Source organism: Ascidiella aspersa, chromosome 3 (genome assembly GCF_963924565.1).
Source record: "Ascidiella aspersa chromosome 3, kaAscAspe10.2, whole genome shotgun sequence".
Taxonomy (NCBI): Eukaryota; Metazoa; Chordata; class Ascidiacea; order Phlebobranchia; family Ascidiidae; genus Ascidiella; species Ascidiella aspersa.
In genome coordinates, this window is record NC_139449.1 from 29,078,971 (window position 1) to 29,097,898 (window position 18,928).

Sequence of the window (18,928 nt, forward strand, 5' to 3'; positions counted from 1 at the left end):
GCAAAACGTTTATTGCAACTTTCAACAAAAGGCAACAAAGAAGGTTAATGCATCACAATGTTACATAATTCTGGTTAATTTTGGCAGCAACTTCACGACGTGATTAGGTAAAAGTAAATGAGGGTTATGCGCGTTTCTATACAATTATATATAAATGGGTATAGGTAAAACTATTCATATTTCTAAATATAAACTAAACACCACACTCTACAACGGGTTTATATACTGACGCTGAACACTTAATGAAAAATAACACAAATAAAACCAATGAGGTAACTGGATAGGCGCCAACAGAATATTTGAAACGCGAACCGTTACCGAACCATTACAACGATGAAGGTAGCCGAATTAGAGATATATGTAACATCGCTGAACTAACGAACAGCAACATAAAACAAACTTATATCGGGCCAGGACACTTTTTAGGTAGTGCTAAACGTAAGATTATACAGATAACGAAAAGCATAGATCACAAAAAACTTGTTAAAAGGGCGAGGATGTAACGTTATTACGAGCCTTGAAACATCAAGGCCCTGGCAAGAAGTTATATATTTATAGGGGCATTTTAGCACAAAGCAATATATATCACATTGATTAGTTTGTGCATAACAAAAAAAGAGAAACGCAATTCAAATTGCACGCGATTTCGAGCATGCTGTTGATTTTCGAAGGCACAACAGGTTAGGACTCTTTGGCGTGCGGCGCGGGATTCGAACCACGTACCATTAGATCCCGGTCGCCGTCGAGGTCCCCAAATGAGTCGGGGGGCTTTTGGCCGAGGGTTTCCGTCAGTTTAAGCGCGAGAAGGCCCCCGATGAGGCTGGTGACGCCGAAAAGGAAATAGCCCTGACATGGATTGGTCGCCATCTGTGAGATGTAGTTAAAATGTTTCTGGGCTTCTGTTCCGAAAATAAATAAGGCGAAATGTGCAAAGCACCATTGTCAGGTTTAATTCTTAGAATATACTAAAATCCTTCGAAGATCTCTGATGCGCTATTGCGGGGGATGCAATTTACATAAATATGGCCGGCTTAACATATTTTAGGAAGACCGTAAAACCGTAGAATTAGAAGATAAAATGTGCAATACGTCAAATTTTCGGCGCCTTCAGTGCGTATAATCATTAATCGCTCCTTTTTATCTAGGCTGCCTATAGGATATTTGCTTATGATGATGTCTATTGTCGATCGTCAAATATTTCGTAGGTGTGCCGCAGAATTGTTTTGTTGGTGTACCGCCGAAAAAAGAGGCTGCGGCGCAGTGCAAGTGCAACAAATAAAAATTTATAAAAAACGCAAATAGGTGAAATACCAGCCACTCACCAGAGACTGCATCGAAGAGGCGAGAATCCCGCCGATCCTAGCGGCCATGGAGCACGACCCGAGAGCCACGTTCCTCACCGAGGTGGGAAAAAGCTCAGGGGTGTAGACGTAGATGGCATTGGAGCTGGCGGCAATCGCCATCTTGCCTGTGAGACCAAGCGCCAGGGCCAGGTTCGGGTCTGAAGGCCAAAAGGTTGCTTTGAGCATTTCGTTAATAGTAGGGAGTGCAGTTAATTAGATCTTAGATCAATCTGCGCTGAAACAAGTTGATATCATTGATTGATTGATGCAAAAAGCAGTATAGAAGATGCGTAACAAACTGAATTGTGATGTCACATAAAGATAAAATAAGAATTTATGATACATAATTAACGGCTGAGAAGACATGGTTATGCGAGTTGTGAAAGGAATTAAAGGCAAAACTATGGGACAGGTTGAGCGGTTATTACAGAAAGCCTTGTATAACCGAATAAGATTGTGTAAGTGATTCTTAAACTGTCATTGAACAAATTTAGAGAGAACACATTGAGGATTACAAAGTCAAACACAAAAAATCCATATTTCGGTAATTACAAAAAACAAAAAAGGTTAAATCATAAACCACAGACAGTAGTAGGCCCGGTGCCTCAGGTCAACCAACTGGGTACCACCCTGGAACTGCATGCGCTCCGTTTTGACGACGCTCAGCTGCGTCACGTGTCACATTTGAAAACCCAATGAATAAATCCAATAAACGAATTTTTTTCGCGCTTCGCGCGATTAGACTTTACTTCAGATCTATATTTTTGAACGAGATCGTTAGACAACAACAAGCATGTTTAAGAATAATCGTTCTATGACGTCACGTTATGACTCTTTCTGACGTCATCTCTAAAAAAATTGTACTGTTGGCGGTGAGATAAATAAAGACTGTCAATTCGGCCGTCAAGAGCTAAAAGGTTAGGCACCCCTGCATTAAGGTAATGACTTTACATAAGTGCGTTGATTGAAGTCACTTCTTAATGACTTGACTTGGACTGAACTTACTTTTTTTGGTAAAATTGTGTTATCTACCTCAGTTTTTCTTGTAGAACAGTTTACTTGTTATTTGCCTTCGTTCTTCGCTAATAGGATATTTCGAGCGAGCCAATTAGTAAAATACACATTGTGGTAGTTACGTTAAGTTAATGACTTTACTTCAGTGCACTGATGTCACTGCTTTTAAAATGGCTTGACTTGACTTGGACAAACATTTTTTGTAAAATTGTGTTATTTACCTCAGTTTTTCTTGCAGAACAGTTTACTTGTTATATGTTTTCGCTTTCGCTAATAGGATATTTCGAGCGAGCCAATTAGTAAAATACACATTGTGGTAGTTACGTTAAGTTAATGACTTTACTTCAGTGCACTGATGTCAGTGCTTTGAAATGGCTTGACTAGGACTTAACTTAACTTTTTTTTGGTAAATTTGTGTTATTTACCTCAGTTTGTACCTGCAGAACAGTTTACTTGTTATATGTTTTCGTTTTTCGCTAATAGTCAACGACTTGGGACTTTTGACTTTCAGACCTGTCTGGGTCGTTTTAAACTTTCGCCAGGAACAGTAAAAAATAAAGGAGTCCGCAGGGATATAATCATTTAGTTCAGTGTTTTTCCACCTTTTTTTGCGGTGACCAAAATACTAAGCGTGAAAAGCGAACTTTTGGCGACCCAATTCCCTTCACTGAACTTTTTGTAAGCGAACATAACATAACATAAAAAGGTTCTAATTCAATTAACATGGGTCATGTTTCGTACTGCTTCTCCAATTAAAAAATTCTTTTTTTGAAATCTTGCTCAGAGCCAACCTCAAAAAACAAAATCTTGTGAACGACTGCAGTAGTCGACCCAACCAAATCAAGCAGCGACCGTATTTTGGGTCGCGACCCATAGGTGGATTAATGGAAACATGGAATTGAGTGAGTGTACAATACGATCATTTACACATACTTGAAACTCGCATAGTAGCGAAGCAAGCAGCGGCGCTGATCAGCATAAACAGGCTAACCGTTCTCTTCCGGCCGAACCTGAAAGGCAAAATAAATAAAAAATGAAAAAAATACGGTCGCGGCAACTTGGTATCTTCGCCTGGCCGTGCACTTTAACCAGGCGTCACCCAACTGTTTAATAAAGGGCCGAATGACTGTCGATCGCGGGCCGGACTTTTGTGTTGAACCTTATCAACTTGATTATTATCGTTCAACGAAGGAAATATAAATGAATATGCAACATAAACTGTACTAAGCTTTGATAAATGGTCGTTCAGTTTAAATTTTCATTAAAACTAAGTTCAGGACTGTATCCCAAAACAGTTCAACTCGACTTTATCTCAATTAATAAAATATGCCGCGGGCCGGTAAAACTACCTCTTATGGCCGGATTTGGCCTGCGGGCCTTAGTATGGTGAACCCTGACTTAGGCCAACAAAATTAACCATATGTTACGCCAAATTTCAGGACTCTGTACTTCACGGCCTGTCGGATGCCTTAGTATACACGAGATGTATCAGTGTTGTAAATAATAAAGGGCGATACAGGCGAATTACATATAAACATAAGACAATAAAAGGCCGTGAAGTAGAGAGTCCTGACACTTTGACGTAACACATATTCGGCAAATCTGTATCTGGAAAAAGACATAATCAAGCAGATCTCTCACCCTCGGCGTTCGAGCAATGCTGTGCAGAGAAAGGTGGAAGGAATCTCGATGAGTCCGGAAAGGCTGGTGCTGACGTAAGGGTTGGACCCGATGCTGCAGGCCGCCAGGGTCATCGCAAAGTACACGAAGCTGTTTACGCTCCTGCGGCAGAAGGACAACGGTTGGCGGTTCAATAACGATAAAACAAATCAGTATTTTTGGTGTATGTGCTGCATTTGATGCCTAACTGTGGTGCAGCTACCAGGTAACTGGATTATTAACTAGCCTTTCAAATAGTTTTTCAGTGCTTAAAGTTTAGGCTTTAGGCAGTGGTTCTCAACCGGGGTGCCGCGGCGCCCGTGTGTTAATTCTAAAGCTCAAGGGTGCCGATAGCTATTTGAGAATTTTAAGGATCAGATTTTTGCTCAATTGGTAAGCAGCTCGATACAACTGTTTGTCTACGATTAGAGTCCATTATACCAGATGACATTTTCCTATATGTTTTAAATTGATTCCCGTTCAATTTAGAGTGACATTTCGGTAAAATAGGCCTTCTCTGAAAAAAACGAAAATTCCAGTCGGCGTACCGAAAATGTATTTATTATTTTTGAAGGGTGCCGTAAGCCATAAAAGGTTGAGATTCACTGGTTAAGACCCTTTGCCTAAACCAGGGGTCGGCCCTACCGGCCCGCGGGCCGGATCCGATGCAATTCATCCGGCCCGCCGCCTCTTTGACAAATTAGACACGAGTATGTTTCACATACTTTTTGACCATTTAAACTACGTAATTGCAAACAATTTTCGCGCTTCGCGCGAATGTCCACTATATGTCCGGTTTGTTTACGTTTTGATGTTGCCTTTTTACCTAGATCAGCGATTCTTCACCCGTTGTGCGTATCGCAAAATGGGAAAAAGTATTAAAAAATATTGGATATATATTTTTTAACATTTTTTATTTTCAGCAATGTAAAAAAAACTTGCCAAAATTTAAAAGAAATACCGGTATACCAAAAAAATCACGCTCGCTTTGATCGCCAGGTGAGCCTCGACTTGAAACAGTTAACAAACACTGAGCTAGATTAACTTTAAATATTATCGCGTTTCCTCAAACTAGTTTTATTACACTTTTCATTCGCTTCGCGGCAACACTTTGCTGCCTCTGTAAATGTAATTAAACACGTTTTTAGGTGCAAAAATATCCAAGGCCTGCCTGATTCACAGAACTTGTTCTAACATTTTAATAACACAATTCTTAGTAATCATTTTGTGCGGCCCGCAGAGACCTTTTTAAGTTTGGTTTTGGCCCGCGACTAGAAAAAGGTTGCCGACCCCTGGCCTAAACCATAAATATGCTAGCAGAAAGCCAAAACAAATTCCCTCTTATTGATTTTAACATACTGTTAACAGTTGGCTTGTCTAAATCTGTTCTTCAAAGCGCGTGCCTTTATTAAATTTCAGAGTAAAACGCCATGCTGGTTAAACACCGGGTGATTTTAACGCAGGACGTAACTATTTGAGAGTTTAACTTCAATCTTAAGTTGGGATTTCGTTTAGTCAAGTACCATTTGTGCAAAACGAACGAATACGACGTAACCGAGTGTTACGTATGCAACATGTGGTAATGCCGTATAAATACCCACCAAATGCAAAGCATGACTAGCGTCCGGCTGGCGGTCACGTGGTGTCGGAGAAGGTCTAATACACTGTAGTTTCGAGTGGTCTGCTGAGTAGGAATGTTTGAACTTGCGGCCAGGCATATCTCTGCATAAAAAAACTCTCTGTATAGCTGCCTATGGCTGTTAAATAAAAATAAATGTTTTGTGAGTGTTAACCTTAGTGTTTTAGTTTATTTAAACACTGCTCCTAGTGGCGCGCTTTGCCTAGAGCATGTACGTGTCTTGTTTGTCCTTCATTTGAGACGCGCCTGTGTTAGTGGTAACATCTACTCTGTTGCGGTGTAAATTAAGTTTTATATTTATTCTGTGTTTATTGCTATTAGTGTTGATAACTTTGTGTGATTCTATTTGAATAAGGAACTAAGGTTTTGTAACCATCGTCGTGTTTATTGTTTGTAAACTGATAAAGACTTCAGTGGACATTAACTTTCAATGGTAGCAGAGGATGGTTGTATCTTTTAAATGATGCAGCAAATCGTTCAATAAAGTCTCCCCCTAAGTTTAGGGAAGATACGCCATATTCATCTTGGAAAAACAAAGTTAAAATGTGGCAACTTGTAACGCCTGTTGTAAAAAAAGAACAGGCAATTGTTGTCCTTTTGGAAAGCCTAGAGGGCTATGTAAAGGCTGAAAAGGCCGTTGCACAACTTACGCATGGAGATCTGCACTCTGAAACCGGAATGGAACGACTAATACATTACCTTGACATCGCATTTCAAACGGAGACAGTTGACGAAGCCTACTCAACGTACGCAAATTTCACGAGGTTTGCTAAAACTAAAGATATGAGTATGGCAGACTATATTATAGAATTTGAACATTTGTCGTACAAAATGTCCTTTCATAAGATGGAACTTCCGGACGCCATCTTAACCTTTAAAATATTAGATGGCGCAAATGTAAGCCCTAAAGAACGGCAATTAGCTTTAACTATGGCAAGTGACCTTAAGTTTAGCACAATGAAATCGGGTCTAAAACGAATATTTACAAATCCGCTTAATGCTTGTACCTTGCAATCCCACGCAAAAGATATCAAAGAAGAATCCTATGTGACAAGTAATCAGCATAAATTTAACAAATCTACCAGTTTTACAAATAATAAAAAATTGAACCCCCAAGACAAATTTGGTAAAATATCCAGATGTGTTATATGTGACTCCAAGATGCATTGGGCAAATCAATGTCCACATAAGAGTGGAAATGCTTCGGTAAATGTTACGGAATACACACAGGAAGTGCAAATTAATTTAGTGCTGTTTTCGAGTTATAAAGAAATTTTTTTAGCAGAAACATTTCAATCTGCAATTATTGACACAGCGTGCTCAAAAACAGTTTGTGGCCAACATTGGCTTCAAAATTATGTGGATAACTTAGATGTTGATTTTAAGAAAAAAGTAAAGTTTACCCCATCTCACACTGTTTTTCGTTTTGGTGATGGGAGAAAAGTAGTCTCTGAAAAGAAAGTATTAATTCCAGCATTAATCGCAGGAAAATCTTGCCATATTGATGCTGCGGTTATAAAAGACGATTTACCTTTATTGTTGAGTAAATCCTCATTAAAACGGGCAAGCACTACGCTTGACCTTGCACATGATTGTGCAACAATGTTTAACAAAGATGTTGAACTATTTCTTTCAAGCAGTGGTCACTACTGTGTCAACATTTCACCTAGCAGAGAAGGGGAATCTTCTGAGAATGTTCTGCTTCTACAGAACATGACCGATGCAGATAAACGTAAGAGTATTGGTAAACTACATTTACAGTTTGGGCATGCTTCAATCGAAAATCTGCAGAGGCTGCTGAAAAATGCCAACTGTCAAAGTTCCAAACTTTCCTGTCTGATCAAGGAGGTTGTTCAATCGTGCGATATCTGCAGGCGATATAAGAAGCCTGCTGCGAGACCAATAGTCGGACTTTCGTGGGCTGAGGACGTCAATGATGTGGTAGCCATGGACCTTCACGAACTGCAACCTAATTTATGGTATTTTCATATGATAGATATGTTTTCGAGATTTAGCGTTGCAGTAATTATAAAATGTAAAACGTCGACTACTATAGTAAAACACTTTTAAGTATTGGATTAGTATCTTTGGTGCTCCTAAACGCGTTTTCAGTGACAATGGGCGCGAATTTAATACCAATAAGTTTCATGAGATGTGCAGTCGTTTTAATATTAAGATAACAACTACAGCCGCCTACTCACCTTGGAGCAATGGTCTATGTGAACGCCACAACCTAATTCTGACTGAAACCCTACACAAAGTAAGAGCAGAAGGTGCTTGTGATTGGGACACGGCCTTGGCTTGGGCGTTAAGTGCGAAGAACGCACTTATTAACCAAAATGGGTTTAGCCCGTCTCAAATTGTGTTTGGCCGTAACGCAAATTTACCTTCTGTGTTTACAGATAATTTTCCAGCACTCAGTATGTCAGACCCACACAGTTCAACAGTGGGAGACCACATTTCAGCACTTCAAACAGCTCGAAAGGCTTTGATTGCCGCGGAGTGCTCTGAAAAGATTCGCAGAGCTTTGAGAAAACAGACACGACAAACCCGTGACACGTATATTCAAGGTGATCGTGTTTATTATAAACGTCAGGATCAAAGAGAATGGAAGGGGCCCGCAACAGTGCTCGGTCAAGATGGGCCTGTTGTTTTTATACGTCACGGTGGTCAGTTTATCAAAGCACATAATTGTAGAGTACAATTAGTTGAACCTGCGTCTGTCAATAGTCAACCGTTAACCAGTAATTCCGCAGATAGCATTCCTGCAAAGCAAACCTCACGTTTGTCGTCATCAGGGCAGGAAGATGATAGCATTTCTAATTCTGACGACTCTTCTATTGATCAATATGATACTGTTAATGATTTTACTGTAGGGAATAGAGCCTCTTTTTTAGATCGCGTTTCTGTTGACACTTCTGCTGATGCCGGCATCCCTGTTGCTTCGGGTGATACTTCGGTTGCACACGAAACGGGTCCTGTGGCTGAACCTCGTATGGCTATCCAGCCAGTTCTTGGTGGAAAGTCGCTTGTAAATAAGTGTGTAAAGTTTAATAACAGAGATGGCGTTTTATGTTCAGCTACAGTTCTAAGTCGAGCTGGAAAGGCAACCGGTAAGCACAGAAACGCCTACAATATCAAGTACAACCATCCAAAGGAGCTCGATGGCATTAAAGGTTGGATAAATTTTGACGACGTTTCAGATTTATCATACCTAACGCAACAGGAGAATGTGAGTACGGATGAGGTGTTTATTAACAGCCCGGTATGTTATGATATTGCTAAGCTTGCGAAGTTGAAAAGCTGGAAAGATAATGCTGTGTATGAGGTTGTGCCTCAGCATAATCAGAAAGCCGTTTCGGTTCGCTGGGTTTGTTCCATGAAACAAACAGATAAGGGTTTGTTACCAAAGGCACGTTTGGTTGCTAGAGGTTTTGAAGAGCGCAACCTCACTAGTTTGGAAAAGGAATCCCCGACGGGTTCTAAAGATTCTTTAAGAGTAATGTCTACTATTATACAATGTCAACACTGGGCATTAAATAGTATCGATATAAAGACAGCGTTTCTCCAGGGTAACCTTGTTCAGCGGGATATTTTTCTTAAACCACCTTTAGAAGCTAAACAACCTCAGGTGTACTATGGAAGCTCAAGAAGTGCGTGTACGGCCTTGTTGATGCATCCCGATTGTGGTATGAACGGGTTAAAGGTTTTATGTTATCAGTTGGGTGTAAATTATCTCGTCTTGATCATGCTTTATTTTACATGCACGATGGAAAAGAATTGCAGGGAATACTGTTGGTGTACGTTGATGACTTTTTATGGGCTGGATCACAATATTTTGAAGACAGCGTCATCCAACCACTTCGAAGTACCTTTCAAGTAGGAAAGGAAAGTTCAGAAAGTTTCCGCTATATCGGGTTGGATGTTATGCATGATCAAAAAGGTATTGCTTTTAATCAAGATAAGTACATTGACAGCTTGCGGCCTCTAAATATCGATGCAAAGCAACGACAAAACCCAAATCAAAAACTAACTTGTGAGGAAGCCGAGGCTTTACGTTCAAAGATTGGTCAGCTCCTGTGGGTTAGTGGCCAGACAAGACCTGATGTTAGCTTTAATGTTTGTATTATTGCAACAAACTTCAAGAGGGCTACTGTGAGGGATTTATTGGACTGGAACAAAATTATTAGAAGACTGAAGACGGAAAAGGTAACACTGTCCTACCAATAGCAAATTGGTGGTGTACTCTGATGCAGCGTTTGGTAACCTTATGGACGGAGGAAGCCAAGGTGCTTACTTAGTATTTTTGGTTGGGCCTAACAAGCAATGTAACTTGTTAAGTTGGCAATCAAAACGAATTAAGCGTGTTGTTCGCAGCACACTAGCTGCAGAAACTCTTGCCATGTCCGATCGGGTTGAAACGGCGGTATTTTTAAAATCGCTTTTAAATGAATTGTATTTCGATGATTTAAATTTAACAAATATTCCTATCGAAGTTATTACCGACAATCGCTCTTTATGTGATGCTATTTATTCTTCCAAATGTGTTACTGATAAACGATTACGTATCGACATTGCCGTACTTCAAGAATTGGTTGACATTGGCCAAATATCTAATATTTCATGGTCACCTAAAGATAAGCAACTGGCCGATATCTTAACCAAAGATGGTGTTTCGCCTGTGTCCCTCTATTTGGTTTTAGCTAACGGGCATCTTTAAAAAAAAAAAAAAATTATAATGAGTTTGTTAACCTTAATGTTTTAGTTTATTTAAACACTGCTCCTAGTGGCGCGCTTTGCCTAGAGCATGTACGTGTCTCGTTTGTCCTTCATTTGAGACGCGCCTGTGTTAGTGGTAACATCTACTCTGTTGCGGTGTAAATTAAGTTTTATATTTATTCTGTGTTTATTGCTATTAGTGTTGATAACTTTGTGTGATTCTATTTGAATAAGGAACTAAGGTTTTGTAACCATCGTCGTGTTTATTGTTTGTAAACTGATAAAGACTTCAGTGGACATTAACTTTCAGTGAGTACAGTAAAATGCTATAAAAATAGTTTTAGGGTTGTCCGATGCTTAACATTTTATTTCGATACTGACTCCCGAAATTTTGGAAAAAAACTATCGCAATCTAATCCGTTACAAAATTAAGTGATTAGTAAGTTTAAACAAGCAACATGGATAACATTGAACGTTCAATAGTACGCTTTTTTAGGTTTTTAGGGCTTTAAGAATTAGTTACCTCTAGTTTTTTTTTTAATATTTCATCTTTCAAAGAATCGCCGCGTTGGAAAATCGTGACTAAAATTCTTATGTTAATTTGGTATCAGACCGGCACCTGTACGACACTAAGCAAAACTAGTCTCTGTCTGTAGAGGAAAAAGTCAAAAAAAATAAATCATTATTTCAAAACTGAACAAACGACAAGTGATGATCAGTTCATTTGTAATAATAACAAAGGTTTCGAATCAAGGCCTTCTTTTCTGCAACTTTTTATTTACTTATTTTATCTATAGTTAACAGGGAAAATGTGTTGCATTGTAACAAACATAACAATATACCTTGCGAAAAAAAATCCTAGTACTAATTGGTGCTGCTAAAGAAAAATACAGATTTTCTTGCAAACAGGTCGAACCAGTTATAAACTCACTAGGATTGGCGACTCCATTTTTAACGGCAATAAAGGCGAGGGTCTGTTCGGCTTCTTTGAGGCGTCCCTTCGAGTAAAGCCACCTCGGTGACTCAGGAATGGACCTAAATGTAAAAAAAGACCCCCCAAAAAACAATATTCCTGTAACAATAGCAACACTCAACTATACATTTGCTTAGAAAAAATACTAAAAAATGAAAAAAATTAAATTCGTGGTAAAACTTGGTTAGGCCAAAGAACACTAGAAGTTGCAAAATAACGTTTTTTTTTATCAATTTAAAATTTCGCGCATGGCAACCTATTTTTTCTCTTTTAATATTATTAACAGATGTACCGATAAACGCAAACCGTACTTCTTCTAACGTTACTGTTTAAGTGGGTGTATATGATTAAACTACAGTACAGATTATTTGTGAAAGCGATAGCCTATGGTGCATTGATTCTGATTTCTGTTTCTGTATCGTTAGTAATATGGTCTTATTTGCGTTAGTCACACGCCGTTTCCTTTTCCGTTTAACCACGTATGTAAATGAGATTACTAATGAATGGGAATTTCGAGTCATGGTGGACGTTGAATGCGAAAGGAAAAAGTTTATGGTCCTAAGAACGTTTTAACATAAACGGCCCAAATAATAATACTTGCATTTCGCAATGACGATGATGTTGAATTGCCCTAAGGCGGTATAAGTGCTGAGCCAACACATAAGATCACTCAAACCCAATAGGTTCAATCCTCTGTTGTGACAGACGGCAAAGAAATAAACTGTTTTGGTAAACTTTACCTTATGTTGTGGTTCCACAAAAACAATACAGTTATTTCCTTGTGATTGTTGCTTCACTATAGAGGGCTATATTTCGCAGTGAGATTGCTTTACAATCAAACGTCCTCAGATTTCAACAAATCAAGGCACGCATTCATTCTCATATATTTAACAGTTATAATATTATTTTGTTTTACTGAGATAATTTCCTTTGCAAAATAGTAGAATATTACCACAGGAAATAACAACGTGATGAATTGGCTTCGGTGGGTTTAAGTGAAACGTTTTTGAAATTATTTGTAATCTGTTAGTGACAGGTCAGTCATAACAACAACATTTCAATAGTGCATAGCTTAAAAAACCAACGTCGCACTGAACTGCACTCACCACATATATATGAAAGGGATTGCTTGCGGCAAGGTAACAAATAACGTGAGGTCTCTCCAACCAGGTACGTAAAAAGCGCATATGGCAAGGATGCATATTCCAACGGCAAAAAGAATATTGCTGACCGCCCCTAGAAAAATATATGGTGATGGCTATTCAGAGTTGTTGCCACACAGTTTTATAAAACAAACTCAAAGACATTTCATAGAAAAAATTATTTTTAACGACCTATTTGATTGCCATGGTAAACAAAATTTGTTTTATTACAGCACTTTATGAACACATAACTTAAGCTGGACATGAAATAACTACAAACACTATTTAAAGAAAAACAAAGGGTTTTTCAAAGACTTTTTAGCAACACTGGTAATTTTCGTATTAATTCATTAACATTGGGAAAAAGACACCCGGCTAACCAGCTTCATAGAAACGCATATCGAAGGCAAAATTCATATCCCAGTGAAACTTGCAAAAAATCGACTTAGGGCCACGTCTAAAATCAAAGAGCACACCTGTGACTGCCCACCAGGACCTTCCAACCATCTCTTGTAGGTAGACATAGAGCACCAGGGTCGCTCCTCCCTGTAGCGTACCGGTGAAGAAGCGGGCAGCGGCGAAGTGTTGCCAGGTCGGCGCCAGGGCAGTGCAGATAGACGATGGCAGTAGAAGGGTGAAACCTGCGGCAAAACGACCACGGTTTTCCGACAGAAGACTAGTTTGGCGCTGATACTCGACCCGGCTGTTGAGTTACTCAACCTGTTGCGTTATATCTTCATAACAAATGCTTTTTGTATAGTAAAAAATCAGAAGTAGGTATCGTTTGAACGTTTCGAATATCTCTTATTTTCAACATCATGTGGTTTGTAACTTAACCCATAAAATTCTTGATTAAAAAAAAACACAGATTAATTTAAAAACGCGCGATCGGTCTCCTTTGAATTTGCCAGATTTTACCGTAGCAGGTAGTGGTGTATAACTATAAGGGAAGGACCTTGCTCTATTGATGGATGGGGAACCAAATGTTGGGCAAACTTTCTCACTTACCGACAAGCATCAGGGGCCTTCGTCCGAATCGATCGGAAAGCTGGCCGAACGCGACCACGCCGACCAAGTTGCCGAAAAAGTAAAAGGACTGAATACGATCGCTCACCCACTGGCGATCCATTAAGCCCCACTGTGAACAAGTATAGCTAGGTAAAGGTAAAAATATTTCAATTAGGGCAAAGGACGGTAGCAGGGCCACTGGCGGTCAATTAAGCCCCACTTGGAAAAAGTATAGGTTATGGTTAGAAATAGAAATATTTTATCTAGGGCAAAGGACAGTATTAGAGGACGATGGAAGCCTAACACTTTCAAGGTGAATCTTAAACTGTTTATAAAAACAGTTAAAACATAAAATAATTTCTTAAATTTTAACAGAAATATATATTTCGCCTATAAGACATCATCAGTTACTTAATTCCAATGAATCTTTTAAGGTGTGAATTAAAAACGCCGTCATGACATTGGGTCATTCCATGCCGTTGAAAGTAATACCTGGACCAAGAAGTGACTTCGTGGAGACTACATACTTGGAAAAATAAGTTGGAGCAATCGTCGCCTCACCCGTAGGTGCGTGGGGGGCGTAGATCTGCTACCGCCCGGCTCTAACGCAGGATGGAAGATATGGCGTTGTTTGAACCTACTGCGAACTGGAGTATAGCACGCACAAAATGGAGGCTGGAAAAGTGGGGTTTCAAGCACCTTGTGTGAATGCGGCACAGCAGAGGGCACAGTCGCTCACGGCTTAAAATGCCCTTTGATTGATGAGCCATGCTCCACCACTGATCTTGCCGAATTTAACGATCGGGCGAGACAGTGTGTCGAAAAATGGAAACTCTCCGTTTAAAAATACCAACTTTAAAGACTCGAATATATATATATATATGTAAGCTAGTTTCCAGAACCACTGACATTCTGGGTATTTTTTTGTAGGTCAGATTACGGTGTGAATTTTTTTCTTTTTTAAACGTCAAAGCTTTGTCCAACCTTGAGCATGGCTAACTTTTTCGAACAGCAGTTTAACAAACACTCTTTCAGAGTAAAGATTTAACGAAAACAACGAGGTTGGCGTGAAATTTCACACTGAACTGCTTACCTCTTTTAAAATGGAGCTATCATCTGAAACTTGCGGGTTGACCTTCTGCAGATCCGCCGGTTTGGCACCAACAAACACAACCAGCATTGTGTGGCATGTCAAGAAGAGCTGAAATATAAGGTCAACTCTAATTTACATAGAAGTAGTGATCTAGTTAGGTTGATCAAGCGTGAAGAATAAACGTTAAATATTTTGTAATACTTTACACGCGCCACAAATGTGCCGCACCTATCCATGGAATGCTACAATACAGGTCGTGAGTTCGAACCTTACTGTAGGCTATAGTTGTTTTTCTAGCCTGCTTTGCTTGCAACATTTACCGACAGATTTGTTTAGTATGCGTTGGTGTACTATAATTTGTGTGCCGCTATCGTTGGTCATAACGCGACTTCAGTACGGCTAGATCACGGTTGTTGAACATTATGTGTGTGTACCTTTTATGGAATGCCATACATATAAAATAAAAATTAGTTCTTTAGGGCACTTTTTTTATGTATTAAAGATAGGCAACATAGAAAAACCCTTATTACCTGGTAGATTGACATCACGCCGTAGGTAAGCTGCTGGTATCGGCCAAAAGTGCCGACCACTTTTGTGTAGCAATCGTCAACATCCAGCTTTTCCATGTTGGAGATATGCGTCCGTTAGAACACAGCAACTTTATTACCAATGAGGGATTAAGCCCCTACACGCTACACCAACATATTTGCCTACACTACTGCAGAAGGCCTGGATTAAAAATCGTCATTACATGCTGAACACCCTACTTTTAATAAAGAATTACAGTATCGCTTTATTTAATAAACGCACGATGATTGTCAATATCTGAAGTGCAAAAATTGAGAAACGGTGCAGAAATCAAGGAAAAGAAAAATTATTATCTCTGAAAATAAAATACAAAAATAGGTTTACATCCTAGATTAAACTCTGTTTAATAAAGAAAATGCATTTTTTTTTAATTTAGAAGTAGTTTAATGTGTAAAAAAACACAAAATGTGTAACTCAATCCTTGAGGGTCAATTTTTAGCATTAAAACTACTTCATGTGTGTTGCTACATGACATGGATAACGTTGGCAATACAGCAAGTAAAATAAACATCCATTCAAATATTGCATACAATGTTTTATCCAATTTCAAAAAAGCAAAAAGTCACAAAACATGATTTTAAATATTTACACACATTTGTTTTCGTTTTAAAAACGTTTTGGTGTAACAATCAACAATACTGTGCAAACACCAAGGCAATACTATTGCTATTTCGTACACACAACAATAAAATAGAAGTGTAAAATGTTGCAGGATAAAAACTGGCATATGCACAAGAATAGTAATTAATACCAAGTCAGGCTGATTGCAAAGGCCACAGTTAGCACACTACAAAAACAATACAAGGTAAAATAAATTGTCAATTTATTTTTTTTAATTGTTTTAATTGTCAATAAAACAAAGGTAAAGCTAAGAATACAAGTTTATACCCTTTGCAAGGGTTTAACAATATATTGTTTAAACATTGCAGACATAGGTTAAAGCAGTCCACCATTAAACTTAAAATATTGACCGGCTAATTAAAAAAAGAAAGAAAACATAAGCCAAAAGACAAATTTACATTAATTATAAAATGAATTATCAAGAAATTGTCTGGTAAAACTAAAGATTGGTAGAAAGTTTAAGAAATAAAATTAGGTTTACAACATCCCCGAAAAATTGTTTAAACATGTCAAATTAGTTTGCAGTGTAGATACAAAGTTTAATCTACAACTATGAATTCAATTGTCTAGCGCAATGCACAAAGCAGGACAATACATAAGCTAGGAATGTTAAAAGGCAAAAACAGTTTGTAACAAACTTGAATTTTAGGTGACGTGCTTAGCATGGTCAAGAATTTCTAAAATGTACAATAAGGCTGAGACTGACGCTTAACTGTTCCGATAAGACTTTAGTCCCCACACAGTTGAATAGAGTGGTGGATGAAATCCTAAACTACATGCTCATCTTCTTTGTTTTCATTCAGCAAAGGATTCTGTAAAAAATACACTTTAGAACTATGCATAAGTTATGTTACAGTTCAAAGCAAATAAGGGCTCTGTTTCAAACATTACATTTCAAAAAGAGGAATGGACAGGTGCTTAATGAATAATAATAATTTCTATGAATTCAACCATGATGTTTAGAGTCAGTTTTTAGGCTTGGTGTCCTTTTATCATTATATCATGTTTACAAGCACAATAATGTAAATCTATAACAACTGACAAAGGGGGGTTAATAGATTTCAAAACATTTGTAGGTACCATTTCTTAAAGGCATTATTCAAAGCATTTTTTTCGATTATTGCATGGACAACATATGAACTCATGATTATGCAAGTAATTAGATTTTTATGATCTCAATATTTACATAACATATGATGTTTAATTACACTACAAAATCCATTAATGACTGCGAAAAACAAAACATTCAAAAAAGCGGAATTCAGCCATTACACTATTCAAAAAAATTACCGCTTCTTGTTCTTGTCTATTTCTTCCATGGCGTACATTGAGTACATTGGAAAGAGTAGTAACTGGTTCAGCAGTGGTTTTGACTTGAATATTTAAATCTTCAAATGAGTCCGGCGGTTTCCTTCCCAAAGTCTCTGGAAGAAGCATGGTCAGAAAACCTGCAGTCACCCCAAATGTTCCAAAAGCAGCATATGAAGCAGCTGCATTGGATGATATCTGCAACAGAATAAAATATCTTAATGTTCACACAAGGATTAAAGAAAAAATAAATGTACAAAAAATAAAATTACAGAAAAAAGAACAGCAATATAAGTTCACCTGCCAAAAGATTCTCAACTAAAGTCAAAGAATGTGTTGAACCTATAATGATGTTGATGATTGTATAATAAGTTGACAATATAAAACAATTGGCCTGACGTTGTAGCCCATCTTTTTAGGTCAACAATTTAAGTCAAATGTGAACATATATAGCGTGTCTGACTTAACATTGATGGGGCAAAACATGAAAGTATCCTGCCAACCCTCGCACAAATTGCTGCTGACCCAAGTGCAACATTTCTCACCGTGGTTGGAAAGAGTTCGGGTGAGTAAATGTAAAGTGTGTTGAAACTGGAAGAAACCATCATTTTTCCAACAAGTCCTGAAAGTATTAACTTAATTATTTATGGAGTATTTAAAAAAATAAAACTGATACACATGTGCACTGTGGCAATATTTAAACTATGTTCTGATTTTAGGCGCTAAACTAATAGCACGTCCAATTGTATATCATGTTTTAACAGTTTGTTGTACCATAGGCTGGAAAGTGACTGATAAACATATGGTGCTACGGTTTTGTGACTAAATCAATAGTCGTTACAGGGTGCACCAAAAGTAAACAATAGCCCTCTCTTGTTTGTCGAACATAAAAATTAGGTACACATATGGAGAATCATGATTTATATTTTTAGGCATGCCATGCATGTGTTTGGTAAATTTTAAATATATATATGCCAAAGCACAGTTTTCTAAACTTTACTTTCTGGGTTATACCTAAGATCACACATGACCACCAAAAACAGTACTGAACATACCTCATATCAAAATAGTACTGTCATTTCCTGCTCGCGGGTTAACCTTTAAGTCTTCAGGCTTCGTAGCAACAAACACCGGCAGCAAATTGAGAGCTAGAATTACAATCTGTGTAATAAAATCATACAATATACGGGTAATTCATTGTCGAAGCAAGATTTTAAAATTAGAAAATTTAGCGGTTGCTTACACTAAATATGTTAATGATGATAAACAGTTGGAGCTGGTACCTCCCAAATTCATCAACAACTTTGGTATAGGCATCATCTACGTCCATCACAAGCAGAACTGAAGTCAACGAAAAAAAACACAGAAATACAGTTTGAGGTAACTAAACGATAGGATACTAAACATTAATACTCCATTGCTGAAACAAATACATCTGCACATAACAACAAATTAATTGAATAAACAAAACTGTTAGTTTAAAATATTATATGGCTATCATAGTTACTTTGGGAAAGGGTACGTCAACCTTTTTCAAGTCACAGACATGACTGATATTTTTCTCAAACACCAGAGATCTCGGCGTGAAGAGCCATGAAATGCAGACTGACCCCCTGCTTTAACACCAACATTATTCGGTATTTTAAATGCTTTTTAACGGTATTTTAAAAATAGTTTTCAGTTTTTTTAAGTTCAATAGCATTACCATTTTGTAAAAAATGTGTTTTCTTATAAATATAAACAAAAATAAACCAATTTAACTTTGCAACGTTGTCATCTTCTGTTTACATTTAGTCAGATAAGAGTCGATGAACACGGTCA

The 18,928-nt window shown here is 38.0% G+C and overlaps 2 protein-coding genes across 4 annotated transcripts; both read right to left on the bottom strand.

Moving 5' to 3' along the window:
* LOC146161429 (solute carrier family 22 member 15-like) lies at positions 1-15,312 on the bottom strand. 2 transcript variants are annotated; one of them, XM_083383822.1, is made up of 11 exons: positions 15,121-15,312; positions 14,591-14,698; positions 13,498-13,627; positions 12,966-13,130; positions 12,454-12,583; positions 11,306-11,409; positions 5,618-5,738; positions 3,999-4,139; positions 3,291-3,367; positions 1,323-1,501; positions 1-867 (listed from the first exon to the last, which is right to left on the bottom strand). In XM_083383822.1, exons 1-11 carry the CDS (start codon positions 15,214-15,216, stop codon positions 682-684), a joined length of 1,437 nt encoding a protein of 478 aa, XP_083239948.1. In that variant the 5' UTR covers positions 15,217-15,312; the 3' UTR covers positions 1-681. The 2 variants fall into 2 exon arrangements, with proteins under 2 accessions (XP_083239948.1, XP_083239949.1); XM_083383823.1 differs by having other exon boundaries at positions 1-899.
* An 11-nt stretch (positions 15,313-15,323) lies between these two features.
* LOC146161430 (solute carrier family 22 member 15-like) lies at positions 15,324-18,475 on the bottom strand. Of its 2 annotated transcripts, none has more exons than XR_014494645.1 (5): positions 18,351-18,475; positions 18,163-18,268; positions 17,408-17,729; positions 17,090-17,305; positions 15,324-16,611 (listed from the first exon to the last, which is right to left on the bottom strand). XR_014494645.1 is itself a non-coding variant. In XM_083383824.1 (5 exons), the coding sequence occupies exons 3-5, from the start codon at positions 17,713-17,715 to the stop codon at positions 16,567-16,569; spliced, it is 324 nt and encodes a 107-aa protein (XP_083239950.1). In that variant the 5' UTR covers positions 17,716-17,729; positions 18,163-18,268; positions 18,351-18,475; the 3' UTR covers positions 15,325-16,566. The 2 variants fall into 2 exon arrangements, 1 of the variants encoding a protein (XP_083239950.1); XM_083383824.1 differs by having other exon boundaries at positions 15,325-16,611; positions 17,653-17,729.
* Between the last annotated feature and the right edge of the window lie 453 nt (positions 18,476-18,928).